This window comes from Pseudopodoces humilis, chromosome 9 (genome assembly GCF_049639895.1).
Source record: "Pseudopodoces humilis isolate 2021_Gansu_Grassland_sample_001 chromosome 9, ASM4963989v1, whole genome shotgun sequence".
NCBI classification, from domain to species: domain Eukaryota; kingdom Metazoa; phylum Chordata; class Aves; order Passeriformes; family Paridae; genus Pseudopodoces; species Pseudopodoces humilis.
In genome coordinates, this window is record NC_142208.1 from 22,923,812 (window position 1) to 22,940,662 (window position 16,851).

At 56.8% G+C, this 16,851-nt stretch overlaps 1 protein-coding gene across 3 annotated transcripts in view; it reads left to right on the top strand.

The window, feature by feature from the left end:
• KCNIP2 (potassium voltage-gated channel interacting protein 2) overlaps nt 1-16,851 on the top strand; it is a 43,744-nt gene continuing 26,893 nt past the window's right edge. The window contains exon 1 of one of the 3 annotated variants that reach the window (XM_088059454.1): nt 1-132. In XM_088059454.1, the coding sequence (XP_087915580.1) occupies nt 60-132 (73 nt within the window). In that variant the 5' untranslated portion in view covers nt 1-59. Of the gene's footprint in view, nt 133-2,738; nt 2,840-16,851 lie in introns of those variants that run through there. The other 2 variants (XM_005520681.3, XM_088059451.1) reach the window with 2 other exon arrangements.

Here is a 16,851-nt window from a genome sequence, read left to right on the forward strand (position 1 = left end):
CGCCGGCGCAGCCCGTGCGCCCCGTCGCCGTTCCCCCCGCCGCTCGGCGGGGCGGGAAGATGAGGAGCAAGGGCAGAAAGGAGAGCCTGTCCGACTCCCGCGACCTGGACGGCTCCTACGACCAGCTGACGGGTGAGTGCCGCCGCCGGGGAAGGTGCAGCAGCCACTCGGAGCACGGCGCGGGGCGGTCCCGGGCACCCGCTTCCAGCCCCGCTGAGCCCCGCTCCCTGCCCGCTCCGCTTCGCCGCATGCCTTGCTCGGGGACAGGGGGAACGGCCGCGACCCCGGCGCTGGAGCAGGGGGACAGTCCCGACCCCCGTGGGGAGGGTGCTCCGGGGGCGATAGGGCTGGTCCCAGCGTGAAGAGGTTGTCCCGAGGCAAGGAAAAGGCCCCGGTCGGGGCGGGGGGGGGGTGGAGTGCTTGGATCGCTTTTGGCCGCCCCTCGAGTTCACACTCCCTCACTGTTACCCTCGGGACACCAGGGTCTGGCGCTGGGCTCTCTCTGCCATGCCTTGGGACCCCGCTGCACCTGGGGTGGCACAGCAGCATCCCGGCAGCAGGTTCCCCAGGGAAGAGAGGCTCACTCACTCCGCTCAGAAAACCCCAGCAGCACCACGGTACCTGGTGTCTTCACGAATCACCCGGTGTCCCCTAGAAATCCCTTGAGACGTCCTGCCCCTGGATGGGATAGCTGTGGGACAGAGAGGACTAAGATGACCCGTTTATGACCCTATTGTATTCCCCCTTCATCCTCTGCCCCATCAGGGAATTGCCAAGCATCCCGCATCCCACATCTGTCCATCCGTCATGCCTCATCTTCCACTCTCCGCTAGGGAAGCAGCTGGGCTGGAGCTGGCAACACCCCTGCTTCCCCACGTGCTCTCCACAGATCAGGCCAAACCCTGTCCCCTTTCAGAGCCTCTGTCGCAGCAACTGTGAAATGGGGCAGCAGTTCCCACCTGCCTCCTGGTACCCACGATGGAGCTGAACCTTTCCTTAGCCAGTGTGGTTCGGTGTCCTTGTGCCTCAGGCGCTGTTGTGTGTGCACAGGCGGCTTCCATGAGTTCCAGTGGCGCTTTTCCTGCCAAAATCTGGGGTGGATTTCAGGATTTGCTCTAGAATTTCAAATAGGTGGTGGTAGCAGAGCAGGACCTCTGCTCTGCTTTCCTGAACAGCCCCACACACGGGAAACACTGCTTACTGTCTGCCCAAACGTGCTGCAGGGAAGATATTTTTGAGCTGTGTAGGAACTTGGAACCCACACAGAACTTTTGGTTTCTCCGGTAACTTTAAAATGTCCATATGGATTTAAATCAAATCGAAGTTAAAAATAAATTCCAGTCTCTCCAAGACTAAGACCTTTTATGCCTGGGCTTACCTCTGAGCCAGCTGTGCAGCAAGAACCGGGATGGAGTGGAAATATCTGCCTCATTTCCCAGAGTGGGAAGCAGGCCCTGTAGGGCATGTCACTCATTTCCCATCACTGTCGAGTCAGTGACCTGCCAGGGCAGAGCCTGCAGTAACACCACGGAGGAGAGGGAGCTGGTGCCAGTGGTGCTGATTTCCCCTGTGCTGGCTGAATGCAGTGAAGCTGACCCCCCTGTGGAGGGAAAGTTGTCTTTCTCCCAGAAAGTGTGGAAGTGATGCAGGCAGGAGAGGGGATGCAGTCTTAACTCTAGGGAGGGTTAACTAGCTTGACCCCATGCCTTCTAACCTGGTCTTGGCTCTCCTGATATCCTGGAGATGTGATGAGGAGATGGGACCTCCACGGGGCTGTAGCAAAGCCTGGGGTGAAGCTGGCAGTACCTGTGTGAGCTTAGTCTCTATCTGCAGACAGGAGGGTTGCTGCTGGCACCTGCTGTTTGGTAGCTCAGCTCTGCTTGGGGTCAAGCACGAGCAATTTGGGGTGTTCCTGCAGCTTTGGAGACCCCCATCAGGATGTGTCAGAGTTTAGAGGGCATCTGCCATGCAAAGGCTGTTAACCGAGAGATGATTTGGTGTCAGGTGAGGCAACAGCCCCACAGCAGCTCCAGCGATTGCTGGTGTGTACAGGGACAGCAGTCAGCCCTGGAATCCATCACTGCCTGAAATCAGGGGTGAGAGCAATGTGATTCCCACCTATGCATGGCTAGAGAAGGGTTAGCAACACCCACATCCAGAAGGAGAGGGGCTAAACAGGAAGCAGGACCCTTAGCCATGCTCAGAGTAGAAACACTCCGCAATGTCCACTCATTCTTAAATGTAAAAAGCTGTTGAAAATGAAGGTGCAGTGACAGTCGCCACTCCCTGCGGTGTCTCCAGCGATGCCCAGCTGCCCTGGCTCTGTAGGCACGTGGATGTGTGTGTGAGAGGCCCGAGTGAATGAGAGCTGCCTGTGTGTGAGCAGTGGGCAGAGCAGCAGCGCTCCCTGCTCCGGGGGAACACGGGCAGGCTGCGCTGGGGTGAGCCGGGATGGATCCTGCCTGTGCTGATCCATGCTGCGGCGGCATGGGCCAAGGGCAGGAAGCAGCTGTGCCTGCCTGGCTGCTGAGCCTGCGGCTGAGCACCCACCTGGGTGTTAAGGAGAGAAATGTTTAGGTTACAACACCAGGAAATTAAACTGGTCCATTTCTGGGATATTTGGATGACGCTAGCGAGAAATAAAAGCCGTCCATAAATTACATTATTCCTCCAGCCTCTAATGGCATGAGCGATTAGTATGTAAGCAGAGCTCAGAGCCAGTGTCTCAGGACTGCTCTGGCCATGGCTCTCCATGCAGAAGAAATGGGAATCCAGAGCCACTTTGTCCCAAGAAGTGCAGGTACTGCATCCCTGACCCTGAATGCTGGCAGTGTGAGAGGTGAGTGAGCTTAGAGGAGGGTTTCCCTCCTGCCTGATGCTCCACAGGGATGTGTGGGCATCAGGGCTGCCCTAGGTCCAGTTCTGGAGCGTGGGTGGTAGGGCTTGTCTTACCCCATTGGACAAACCCCTCCAAGCCATGCTGTATCTCGTGAGCGGGACAGCATGTGCCTGCACAGGGTCAATATACAGGCTGTCTGGGATGGGGCAAAACCCCTAGCTGCCTTTAGGAAAAATGAGGGATTCATCTCCAGGGCTGTTGGGTCCCCAAAAAGGACCAGGAGGCTCACTTTTCACCTTGCTTTTTCACCCCTGCTTTTTTTCCCTCCAGTTGTCGTGATCTGGGGACTCGAGCAACCGCTTTGCTCCACCCCAAAGGCAGCTGCAGCATTTGCAGGGCTGAGCAATTGCTATAGAGATCATCTGCAGAGCTTTGGGATCCTCCTGTCTCCAGAGGCACAGCTGATGGAGGGGGACTTCCCAACTCCTAGCACTTTTAGCAGCCCACCCCATGAGATGAAAGCCTTAGGCACCAGCATAGCAGCAGCGCAGCATCTGGCTGAGCTCTCTCCCTACCTCGAGGGACGGTGTTTCAGGGGTATTTCTCCCCACAGCAGTAAGAAAGGAGATGTGGGGCCAAGCTGTCCCCCACAGGCACATCAGAGGGAGAAGAGGCCAGTTGGGTCAGTGGGAGGACAATAGGAGCAGGGTTCCAGTCCCTGCCATGGGATAAAGCTGAGGAGCTGTGTCCTGGCAATGCCACAGGAGGGTCCCAGGTGATGGGCAGATCTAGGGCTGTGCCAGGGGCTTGTTCTGCTCCCGGTAAACCCGGCAGCTTCATCATGTCTGCTCACAGCCCGTGATCAGTCAGGTGGGGGGGAACATCTCCACCAGCTTGCTATAGCGTAGGACTTCCATCTGCATGGGGGATAATTTATTTCCCAGAGTGTGGAGGAGGTGTCAGTGCTAGCCTGTCCCAAATAATAGCGTGTGTAGGGGGAAGCACTGGGATCTGCAGCTGGAGGATGGAGTGACAGGGTCATTGGGTGGGAGCAAGGACATGAGCAGGAAGGGGCTGGCAGGAGCCCGGCTGCAAGTGTGCATGGCAGGTTGTGTGTTGTGCCTGTGTGCTGGATAGATCCCACGGAGGGGAACAGAAGTGGAGACTATGCCCAAGACCAGCTCACCCATGTCCAGATTGAAGGTCCTTCTCTTCCCCAGCTGCTTCCTCGAGAACAGCCCTGGGTGCACAGCCCTGTCCTCATGGGTCTGGCAGGGCCAGCTACCTGCATCCCTCTGGTCACTGTCAGGCATGGGTTGCCCCCTCTTCCTAGCAGTAGCCCCCAGGAGGGGTGACATCCACCAGTGTCCTTCCCCTGGGTGTCTGACCCATGGGAACTGTGTGTTGTCCATCCCCCTGCTCCCCTGCTAACCTGCCTCCCCTTCTGCTGCTGCCCCACGCAACCTCCCTCTTCTTGCCACTTCTGCTCCTGCAGCCTGGCAGTGAGGCTGGGCTGGAAGCCACACTGCCCCTTGAGACAGGTCCCCGAGCTCCCAGGAGGCTCTCTGTCAGGGTGGGGCACTGTAGGGAAGGGTCTCCCCCATCGTGTGCCAGGGTTAGAGGCTCCCATGGGTCATCTCTGTGCCAAAGCGCCTTGCCCTCGATGGCTGCTGCACCTTCCCGGGGTGATGGGACTGTTGCCTGACTGCCTCATCTCTGTCTGCTGTCTCCCTCCTTCTGGCGTCTGTACCCTCTTCCTCTTCCCTCTTTGCTGTCCTGGCTTGTCTGCAGTCCTCTGATGCTGCTGACTTCCCTCTCATGGGGTGTTGTGGCATTGCTGAGATCCTGAGGGTCCCTGATGGAAGGGATGCTGCTCCTAGCCACACACAGGGCAAGGAGCATGTGAGTGATGCTGCTGGTAGCACTGCTCAGCACAGGCAGGCAGGATTTCACAGCTGGAAAGGCTGAAGCTGAGGTTTTGGCAGCCGCTGCTGCATCCCTGCAAGCAAAGGCAGGTTGGAGTCCATGGGGAATTGGTGGCACAGGATTAATTAGCAGGAAGTTCGTGGATTTGGTTGGGCTGGTTAAATGGCTGATCTCTACAGATGCTGATGCATAATCCATGGATTGTCACAACTTTGGTCAAGGGATACAGCTCTGGCTGCACAGGGCTGGCCATGCACAGGCTCTTTCACCATCTCTGTGTCTGGGCATAGAGTTTTTCCTCACTGCTGGCCATATTACAACTGGAAAAGGTGTCTCGACTCAGTGGTGCTGTTCTCATATTGTGTGTTACGCTGAAACCAGTTGCCCTCAGAGCTTTGTGAGCCAGGACATGAGGAGGTTTGATCCCTGGAGCAAACTCTGGTTCCTTCCAGATATATTGGGTCTATATGTCCCAGCTGGACCTGAGCCTCATGCATTAACAGCCCAGACATCAGCGGGTCGCCCCAGCCCTAAAGGACAGGAGAGACCCCGTTCATAGAGCTGCCTCTGCCTGACTCCTCATTAGTGATGTTTTCATTAGGGGAAGTGGTTTGGTTTTGTTTAAGCCAAATTGCTGTGCTTGGGAGATGATAAATCCATCTGCTGGCAAATCGCTCTCCTGCCGCCGGGATGGATCCCAGCCCTGTTCTCTAATCATGCTGCAGATAAATGAGCCTTTAGTGAAACCAATCTCCCTCGAGGCAGGGCTGAGCTGGGTGGTCTGATGCCATGGTGAGGGGTTCTGGCTTCAGGTGGGGAATCACAGCCCTTCACTAATGCTGTAGAACTCTGAGGGTGGTTATTGCTGAGCAAGTGAACTGCTGGGGCTGTTGCAAGTGGCTTCCATGGGAGCAAAGGGGCAGAGGAGTCCCTTTCCATGGGACAGGGTCTGTGGATGGGTGCAGTCTGGCACTGTCCATGCCAGAGTGCTCTGCTGGCAGCTGGGGCTGGGTGCTGGGTGTGTTCCATGGGGGTGAGTGGCAGGACACTGGGGATGAATGACCCCACTCCCAGCTATACGCCCCTCGAGGGCTTTGTGGATGTCCTGTGGCAGCCGGGCTGTGCCAGGCTGTGCTGGGCAGGAGGCTCTTACTGCAGTCCTCCTGTCCCCGAGCTGCTGTGGCTCCGGCTACTTCTGGCTTTTAAGTAAATTTGTCTTCCTCTTCAAATGAAAACGGGTGGTGCAGCCTCTGGGGAGCAGTGAGAGTAATTAGCTTGTTTGGAGACGGAGCCCTGCAGGAGGGGAGCTGGGGGCAGAAAACTGCTGCTTTCAACAGGAGCTGACAGAGATAGGGAATGTGGAGGGCTGCCACCTTCACTGCCTCTGAACCTGGGCTTCCTCGAATATTTCCTCTGTGGTCCAGACAGAGCAAGTCACCTATGGACACTCCTGGGCATGGGAGGTACTCACTGCCACTGCCACTGACATGTACTTCTGTGTCCATGCCTTGCGTGTCTCTCTGGCCCCAAAGGCTCAGCTCCACCAGCTTCCAGATGACTCCAGCCCCATTTTGGCAGGAAGCACTCCACTTTTGAACCTGATGAGTTGGAGATCCCTTCTGTTTAGGGAGGGGACCTCTCCCAAGCCCAGGCTGGTGTTGGCATTGCTGCTGATGACTCTGGGCAAGAAGGTCAATGTCCCATCTGTGCTGCTCCTGCTCACTCCACCTGGGGACGTGGGGGGTCTTGAGACCCTGAGGTCTGCAGGACACACAAGCAGGAGCCCCACTCAGAGCATGCACGATCATCCAATTCCTGTGCCAGCTTCACGCGCAGTGAGTGTTTTGGGGGTTGTGCCCTGTGCAAGTGGGGGCACTGCACACCCCTGCGTGCAGACAAACCTAATCCACACTCCACTTAGCCCTGGGCTGTACCTGGAATGGGTAGGTGGCTTTGTCCTGGATGGCAGGGGGATGTGGGGTGTGACTGCTCCCAGGGAGGTCGGTCAGGGACCATGCTGCAGCAGCAGCAGTGCCTGTAGGTAGGCAGGGAACACTCACAACCCCAAGGGGCTGGCAGTGGAGATGGACAGCTTCACCTGCGGTCCCTCTCCAGGGAGCAGATCAGGGACAATGATGGAGTGACTAACTCAGCAGGTGGGGTAGTGGCACAAATCTGCTGCCTTAGCTCTGCCCTGCAGAAACTTGAGAACTGGATGGGATTATCTGTCCTGTTGTCCCCGTGAGACACATCCCATGGCAGTGACATTCCTGCTGGGAAGGGGCTCAACAGTCTGAAGCAGAGGCAGGCTTCTTGGCAAGATGCTACCATGAGAGACTGGCATGACCCTGTCACTGAGCCTCTGTGGGGCAGAAAGTGGGACCCTGGTCCTAGCTTCAGGCACGGACTCCAGCAGCAGAGTAAGGATGCACCAAATCCCTAACCTGTCCTCTTTCCATTACCAACCACACATTTGGACACCAAAAAGTGCTTTTTAGGGATGGAGTATCATTGGTGATGGTCCAGCCAGGATGAGAGTCGCAGGAAAGAGAGGTTTCCTTGACCCAGATGGGGAAGGTGTAGCTCTGTGGGACACAGAGAGGCACCAGAAAACTCCCACATCCATCAGGAGCCAGGTCAGGAGCCAGGGAAGAGCCATCCATCTCCTTTCACCGGTTACTGCTGCCCATGCAGCTGTGGTAGGGTGAAATGGGAACCGGCCTGCTCGCTAACAAGATTAGACAGGCGAGCCATTGCTCCTGGCCCCTTTGGTTAATCGCTTCTTCCTAGATTGAATTTTTTAAAATTGCATTGCTTACAGAAAGCCCCTGAACGGGTTTAAAGGCAATAATCCACCCAGCCCTCTGTCACTGCAAGGGCCCCCCTGGGGCTACTTGGCAGTGGGTTGTTGAAGTCCCTGGTGTGTCTCCACGTGTCTCTGGTGTCCCCAGGAGGTGGCTGGCAGCATAGGCCCTTGACAGCTCCTGATTTATTCCAGGAGGGAATACGTATTAATTTTTAATGGTGTGATTTAGTGAAGTCTCCAGAGGTGAGGGAGAAGGGACTGGGTCAGATGCCAGGCTCTGTACTGCTGCCCATGTGACAGGTCCCTTCTGCCCCCCTACTACTGCCTCAAGGGCCACGGTGGGCAGCTGCCTATCCTGCTGGACTCCTAGGATGCAGGATTTGGGTGGTTCAGTGGTGGGGTGCAGCACACCCAGCCCTGGCTGCACTTGCTTAAGGTCCTGTCTGACCCTGGAGCAGGGAGGGACAGCTGCTGGTGCCAGGTTCTGGGGTTGCAGCACAGGTGGAAAAGATGTGTGGGGCTTGGGCAGCACAGTAACTGATGTTATGCTGTGGTTGTGACTGATCCCAGCATCTCTTGGAGACATCCCATCCCTCTCCTGAGTGGTGGGATCTCCCCTAAGTTCCTCTTTCTTTCCCCCTCACTCTGCTTCTAGCAGTTGATCTTCTGAGCCCATCCCCAGACCCCTGCTGCTCATGCTGACCCAAACAAATTTCCCCTGGAGTCTGCCCTCCCTGCTTGCTTCCCCTCCATCGTGCAAAGTGAGTCACTCCCAGGCACCAGGAATCATTCATGTCATTTCCCCCTTTGCCGCAAAGTCATTAATGCGAGTGGAATAATTTGTTGCATAACGGAGAGGATCAGCAGGAGCGCTGCTCTGGCAAGCAATTCCTGGCCCTGGCCACCACCGCCCTGGGAGAGGGCAGCTCGAGGGGATCCTGCTGCTCCTACGGCTGCACCATGCTGGCAGCAATGGGGTTGGATCCCTGAGGCATTTTTCCAAAAGCCATCAAATCTTGCCTGAATCCCAGCCTGGAGGGATGGACCTGTTTGTCGTGGCCTTGGTGTCTGCTCACCCTCACACAGATCCTCTGAAAGGACGCGTTGCAGCTCCCCGACAATGACACAGGCAAGAAGTGTCCCCTGCATTGATCAGGGTGTGTATTGTGGCACTGCTTGTTCTGGCCACATCCCTGCCTCCTAGTCACTCCAGCTCCTCTGAGCTCCCCAAGCTGTGGGTGTCACAAGGGCTTCCCACCAGCAGCCAAATCCCTCCTGACTTCTTGCTCCAGAACTTGGGACCCCAAAGTGTCCCAGCAAGGGTGCAGTTGGCTCTGGAACTGCTCCCAGTGAGTTCCCAGCTGGCCATTTTTGGTGCAAACCCAAGCAGAGCTGGAAGTCTCTCATGGGGACCTTGCAGCCTCCCCAGTAGAGGGCTGGCCAGAGGTGGCACCTGCCACCCTACCAGCAAAGGGGTGTGGGTGCTGAGGGCCTGTGCTTGAGTGATGCTCATTGTGATTGTGATAGATCCGGTGCCTCCCCTGCATATGGAGTGGGAGGAGGCCAAGGAACAGTGCTCTAGGTGATAAGAGGCATTGTGGAGACTGCTCCCCCTCCCCAGGGTTAATTTCCTTCTATCCCACGCTTGGCCAGGCATTAATTTAAAGATGGTGTAATGGGAGAGGGAGAGTGTAAGAGGATTGGGCTGAGGGCAGGAGCATTTAAGGAAGGGAAGGGATGTGGCTGGGAGCTGCACAGGGTCTGATGGTACAGGATGGGCAGGAAATGCCATGCACTCCTCAAGACTGAGCCACCCTGATGTGTCCCAGCTGCCACTGTGATGGCACCCGTGGTACCCTCCAACAGGGAACGTGGGAGTGAAGCCTTCCCCCTGCTCAGGCAGAGCTGCTGGTGGCTGGGTGGGGACAGGGCTGTGAGTTTGCAGTGTGGCCATGCCACATGTCCCACCTGTCTGTGCTTTGCACACCAGGCACAAATTCAAACCCTAGCCTGGGGTAACCCAGCAGATGGGCATCATGCCTGGTTAGGGGGAGAAGGGGGGAAGGAGCAGGCAGAGCCCTTTTGGGGTGCCATATCCCAGCTGAGACTTAGTGCCCTTGGCTCAGCTGGGCAGCAAGCCCCTGGGTGCAGGGGTCTGCCCTGAAGCAGAAAGGGGAAGAAGGAGATGGTGTTTAATATTTCAAAGTGACTCACTGAAAACCTGTTTTTCCTTAGGATTGGTCATTCCCCAGCATCCCCCAGGAGGGGCTGGGGTCAGGGCCACCCCAGTTCGGTGTAAGCTGGATGGAGAGGCTCTTTTGGGACCACACTCATGGAGGAAAAGGAGCCTTTTCTCTTCCTCCATCCCGCACAGACTCCAGAGTCCCACCTCTTCCCTGGACCACAGTGCCGGGACAAGGATGTGGGTCCCAAGGGATTGTGGTGTCCCCCCAGCCCTGCACCATCCTGTGCCTCCTCCCCCGGCACTGTTTGTTTTCTCAGCCTGCCCTGCTGTAATTACAACCTGCTGTCACTCTCTGGATAATACGTCTTCTCTTTTATCTCTGCTTAATTAAATAACTGTGGGGAAGTGAGGGGCTGGTACACCTTTGTTTGCTAGGATGAACAACCCAGTGGCAGGAGGAGGTCTCCAGGGGCTGGCAGAGGAGCTGGATGGAGATGGCTGTGCCTGGACAACACAGCTGAATGTGGGGTACCTGCGGCCCTTGGGAGGGATGAGGTGCTGACTTTGTTGTTCATGGGACAGGATCTCTTGCACAGATGTTTCCAGGTCAACCCTGAGGAGGTGCCCTGGATGTGACCACTGACACCCCGTCTGTACCTCTCCCCTCAGTTTGGAGCCTTGCCCGCTACCAGGCTGGGAAGAGTGTGTGGCTGCCAGGCCAGCCACCTCTGCCCACAATTAGTTGGTGCTAATGAGCGTCCCTGGCAGCTGCTGCTGGGTCAGTGATCTCTGGCAGAATATCTGCCAGGCCATCCCCCCATGAGACCAGACCACTCCCTGCTCAGCAGAGCATCCTCACTTGTGAGGTTGGTCCTCAATGCAGACGTGGCTCCCTCTGCTCAAGCTCCATCCCTGCTCTCTGACATCCCTCATGTCTCTCTGCATTTGCACCTTCCTCTGGAGGCTGGTCACATTTGGGTGCTATCAGCGGTGCACGCCCAGGTGCTGCCCCTTTGTCTTTCTTCTCTGGGTGCTCCTTTCTCCCCATCACAGCCACCCCACAAGCTGTAGTAGCAGTGGAAATGGAGTCTGTTATGACATCCTCAGGAGCAGGATATGGCCCTGTTTAAAAGCGCTGGGCTGGGGTGATAGGAGTACTCCCCTGGGCGCTGCTCACTCTGCTATGATGGACCAGGATGAGATGTACATGTCTGACTGGGGTGGATGGGGAAGTGAATGCCCCCCACTGTGAACAACTCTGGCTCTTGGGGTCCTAGCTTGGAAACAATCAGTCTGGAGATGGAGCAGTTTTAGAGGCACTCTTGGTCTTCGTGGCAGGATGTTGTGGGGAGATGAGTTCTGTGACAATATAGGGGTTGCGTACAGATGTGGAAGCATGGGATGACCTGCAGACTCAGGGTAGCTCTCCTCTGGTGTGCTGCCCATCCTCACAGCCTGTCCTCCTGCCTGCCCTGGATTTGCAGCTCCAGACTCAATTTGCACAGATCAAAGCCCGGGGCCATCTCTCATCTTGGCTTACCTGGGTCCCGCCTGCCCCCAGCCCGGAATGCAGGGGAGGTTTGGAGGTAATCCTTGCAGACAGGATGCTGCTGGCTAATTATAGCAGAACCTCTCACTTCGTGGGAACCACGGCAAATTGTCCCTCGAGCCCTGGCAGCAATGGTACAAATCTTCCGCTAATTAGACTTGAAAGTCCTCCCGTGAGCTCAGACACAGGATGGATATTTGATTATTAACATATTTATTTCTGAATCTCTCAGCAGGTCTTGCACTGGGAGGCTGTACTCCCCCTCCATAATTGCCAGACACATTTATTCCTGTCAAGAGTGCCTGGGGGCTCCAGGGAGGGGGTGCTCCTCAGGTCTGTGTGCTAATTTTTGGGATTGTCTCATTAAGGTGTGTAGAAGAAAACTTGCTGATGCTGAGAAGGTCTTAGGCAGGAGCTGCGTGCCTCCCACCAGCCCCTCTCCCAGATGGGATGCTCCTGACCCTTCTGCCCAACTGGGAACCCAGGGGTATCTTCCCATGTGATCCCAAGCACAGTGGGTCCAGGCACCAGGCAGGCAGAGGAGGGATGAAGATGACCCAGAGGTGCAGAGCTGGTGCCGGGCACCACAGCCCAACACAAAGCTGCCGGCCATGGCACTTCCAGGGAGAGCATCCCTCCTTCCAGTGGAGGCAGACAAACTGCAATGGAAACACTGTCTCTGAAACAACTGAAAATAGCTTTCCTGTCCCCAAAATGTCAGTTTTAAAAGGCAGTCTCTAGGGCCTCCCTGGGCTGGCAGTCGGCTGAGCAGGTGCCCTGGAGATGCTGAATGGGCAGCCCTGCTGCCCCATGGGGCAGAGAGCACAGCAGGGTGGAAGGCTGAGCCACTTGTACTCAGGGTACAAGTGGAGAGAGGGTCAATACTGGCATGGGGGGCTGTTAGCCCTGCCATGGGGATGCACAGTGCCTTGGCTTGAGGCTGGATAAGGGTGCAGGTGGTCTGTGGGCTTTTGGAAAGGAAGCACTAAACTTGTGTGTCTGCCCTACCCTGAGCCCCCCACGTCCACCCAGACACCTACCCAGGGGCTTCAGGCCAGTGCTGGGGAGTTGCTGGTGTGGGGACTCCATGGGCTTGGTGAGGAGCCATGTGTCAGGAGCACAGCCCCATCTCCAGCACCACTTTGCTCTCCCTCCCTGCCTTGTTGCTGCATCTCCCTGAGCTGAGGCCACGCGCCTCGTTACAGTCTGGAGTTATTAATAGCAGCAAACACTCTCAGTGCCCTCAAGCCAAGTCCATTTTGGGGGAGATTCCTGCCATTTGAAGCATGTTTCCCCTCCAGGCATCTTATCTCCCTCTTGCAGCCGTGCAGGCAGTGCGTGCAGGAGCCCCTGGATGAGCGGTGGTGCTGATAGCCTGTGTCACTCGGCGTGGCAGCATCCGCCTGGGTGACAGAGGGTGTCCCAATCTCTGACCCACAGGCAGCCCTGAGCTGTCTGAACACGTGGGAGCCGAGGTTGTGTTCCAGCCTGTTCCTACTGTGCTTCCTCCTGTCACCTGCTGAGATAGATGTTGGTGGCCAAGCCAGCGCTGATTGCAAGGAAATGAGCCTAGTGCCACCTCCCATTTACTGGAGCCAAACCTATGGGTGATTGCGTGGAGCTCATTAATTTGTCTCCATCACTGTGGCTTAGTGTGGGGTGGTGAGGGTGGCAAGGCTGGAGAGATGCTGAGGACCATGTCCTCTCCTGGAGCAGGCTGGGGAGCAGGGCTGTTGTCGCTTGTGACCAGGCTGAGATTTTTCCCGGCTTCTCAATTCAGGAGACCCTGGTGATGATTGGAGTGGGTGCTGGAACAGGTCTGGGGATGGAAATCCCTGCTGATTTTCATGGGGTGCCATGGGCATGGAGCAAGGTGGGAGGGCATCTGAGGGGCAAAAATATGCTGGTTTGGGATAAGGAGATGCTGTATCTGTGTTGTGCCCCAGTGTGAGCTGTATACCCCCACACAGCAAAGTGCACACGCGTGAGGGCCATTGCCTTTGGAGATCCCAGGGGCTGTGCTGCCTCACTGCCTGATATATCCTGGGTGCCCCCAACATTGTTGTGCTTTTCAGACACAACAAGCTCTGAAATGCCCCTAGATGGTCCAGGCAGGTTATGCTTCTACTTGCTTACAGCTGCTGTCTCGATGTGTCAGCCCTATAACCAGAGCTGGGTTCAGCTCCTGGCTCTTCTCCTTTCCCCGCTTCAGTTTCCCTGCAGTTGTTGGGGCAGTTCTCTGCCCTCCGACTGCAGGACAAGGAGACGCTCGGGGTGCACCCCAGGAACCGGGACGGGGGCTGATGAAGCCGTGTCCCCAGCTTTGTCCTCTCCTACCCACCGCTTCTATCCTGTTCACGGGGTCAATGAATTATTCATGACCTGGCAGGCGGGGGTGTGTCTGTGGCCGCCTGTGTGATGCCAAGGGGGCCGACATGCCACCGAGCACAGAGAGCTTTTCTGTGTAAATACCTAAAATATTTAGCAGAACTGACAAAAAAAAAAAAAAAAAAAAATCAGCTTGGGAGCATTCGGTGTCTCAGTGTAGTCTGGAGGTGTGGGGTGCATCACGGAGGTTCGGGGGTGATGGACACACCAGGGTAGACCCTGTGGGGCTCTGACTTTCATTTTGGCCAGACACGCACCACCCAAGTTGGTGGTGGAGTTTGTGTCTGTTTGTCTGTCCAACCACCCATTCGTTGGGTCTTTCTGCTTGTCTCTGCCATCAGAGCATGGGGGTGCCCCATCCTTTCCTTGCTTTGCAGGAGTGCTCTGGCATGTGCTCGTCCCTAGCGTGGTGCCACAGAGCCAGGCTGCTGCCCCATCACCTGCTGCCTGCCAGCTGCTAGCAGGTGGGTGCTGCAGGACCAGCACACAGCGTTGGGCTGGGTTCTTTCCCTGGCAGCGCCTTCCTGAGCAGACAGATCGCATCACATGCATTTTTTAGCAAGATCCACCAGCTGAGAAGGAGCTGAGCTGTCGTCGCACGTTTGTGATCAAAGCCAGACATGCCCTGGCAGCCCCGGGGAGAGTGGCCCTGCCTGCCATTCCTCTCCAACACAATTTAGTGGACACAGCAGGTTGGGTTCCAGCAGTGTCACAGGTTGCAGGTGTGTTTCCCCTGCATTCCTGAGTGTACCAGGATGACCAGTGCCCTCCTGCCTGCTGCGGTTCCGTGATTCCTGACCCGAACAGCTAAGGATGGGTGCAGTTATGATGCAGAACTGTTGATGGTGTTATGCTTCATGTGCAGTCCTACATCCCAAAAATGGCACCTTCTGCTGGGAGTCAGAGTGATGTGAGTTTGCTGGCGACAAAGATTGGGGTAGGAAAGGGTTTGTGCTTGTCCTGGGATGTGTTTTATGCCAGGTTCACAAGGGAGCAAGCCGATGTAAAGGATGCAGGGAGCTGTAGCCAGCTCTGGATGGGAAAGCACATGGAGCCAGCTGGCTGTGACAATGCGGGGCTGCCCTGCGAGGCAGCCTGGGCTGCTGGCAGCTTTTCCTCGGCCTTTGCAAGCTCGTCCTTTCATGGATGCTCTCTGAGCCTTGGCAAGGTAGGAGCTGTGCGCTGGCCCACGATCTGTACGTGCCAGGGCCGAGCCGCGGGGTGTGTGGCCAAAGCCAGGAGGGGCTCAAGGTTAGAGCACACAGCTCCGCCCAGGTCCTGTGCCCTGCTCCGAGCCTTCCTCCACCTTCCTCCTGGACTTGCTCCTGCCCCCCTCGCCTCCCCGGTGGTGGCTGCCTGCGGTGGGTGCCTGCGGTGTGCCCGCACAGCACGGCTGTGTTGTGTGTTTCCCTCTGCAAGCGCAGCAGAGCCCTCGGGCTGCAGTTCGCTGTGACAGCACATCCCATGTCAGACCCGCTGCAAATCCTGACTGCTAATAGCTATGCAAATTACCTCATTAGCTGCCTTATTTATTTTCTCTGGCATCACGTTTTCAGCACTTCCCCCAGACCCGGAGGCTGCGGTTTTCCCGGGCTGGGAGGAGGCAGGAGCAGAGCAGCAGCACGCAGGACTGGCTGGGCTGAGCCTTCCTCTCTCTGCTGCTGGCAGAGGTGTTGGGATCCCACAGAGCCACTCATCCAGATGTGGTGTATCTGGAACCAGAAGCTCATGGCTCCTGAAGTGATCCCTGCTGCTAGGATGTCTGCCTTCTTCTCCCTCATCGTGTCCTGGCTCCAGGCTGAGTCTTGCTGAGCTCTGCCTCCAGCCAGGACCTGCTCTGTCCCTGCCAAGCAGCTGTGAGTCTGGCATTGCTGGGATGTGTATGTCCTCCATCCCCTCAAAAAAGGTGAGTTTGAATTATTTAGAGAGAGAACAGAGCATTTGCTCAGCTGCTGTGGGCCTGAGTGGTGGGCTGAGGCTTGGCACAGGGTCGCAGGATGTCCTGCATCCTTCCTACTCTGATTATCCTTCTTTGGTAATGGAAATTTTCCTCCTTCCCGCCCTGATTGCCCTTCCTCATTACTGGAAATGTGCCTCCCATCCTGACAGCCCTTCCTCCCTGAGAGAAATGTTGGCATCTGCTTTCTGCCAGCCACAGGATGACTCCAGAGAGCCCACAGATGCCCTGGCCAAGGTGGCCCTGAGGGGTGTAGCCCAGGTTGAAATACTTGGAAGCCCAGGCACCATCCAGGGCTGGCACAGGCAGGAACAGTCTCTGACCACCATCCCAGCACGGTGCCCTTTGGCGATGTGCATGTTGCAGGGTATCCCTACCCACGCTGGATGTGCCTGCAAGGACTTCTTTCCTGGCTATATTTTCTAGGGGTGTTTATAAGCCCACGACATCCATGACAGTGAATCAGGCTTGGCATGGACACCAGGGAACCCACATACTGGTGTGATGATGGTATAAAGACCTTGATTCAGCCACTCTATGGGCTTGTCAGTGCCACGCTGAGCTGCCTGCAAGCATTATGTCTTCTCCCCCCATCTCCTTCTGTTTATCTTTTATTTCCTGCCTTCTCCTGGCGGCTGTGCTAATGAATATTTCATGGCCAGGAACCAGCGTGAATTCCCCCGGCAGCTCCCTGCACTTCCTCGGCAGGTACCAGCCTAGTAGTCGGTGGCTTAGGAAGGACGTATCTGCCAGGAAGCCATCTCGGGAGGGTAGGAAAGGAAGCAATGGCTCTGGTGTGGGCAAATGTGTCGTGTCCCCCTCGTCGGTGGTGTTGTCACTGTCTCTTCAGCCTCCAAGGGACCGCCAGCAGACCGTGGTGGCCGCATGGCCTTTACGGTTCCCGTGCATCCTCTCACACGCGTGCAGGGCCACGCTCCGACACAACAACACGTGTCCTCTCCTGTCCCCCGTGTGCCATCAGCTGCCACAGCCGTCTGAACCAGCCGTGTCCCCGGCTCACCTCCCGCCGCTCTGCTGCGCTGTGCCGGGGCTCCTCTCAGCGTCAGGCAGCGGCACCGCGGCCGAGCCGGGCGTGGGGCACGGGGCGTGGGGCACGGGGCGTGGGGCACGGGGTGTGGGGCACGGGGCACGGGCAGCCGTGTCCCCACCCGTGGCATCACAGGTGCATCGCACGGCAGGT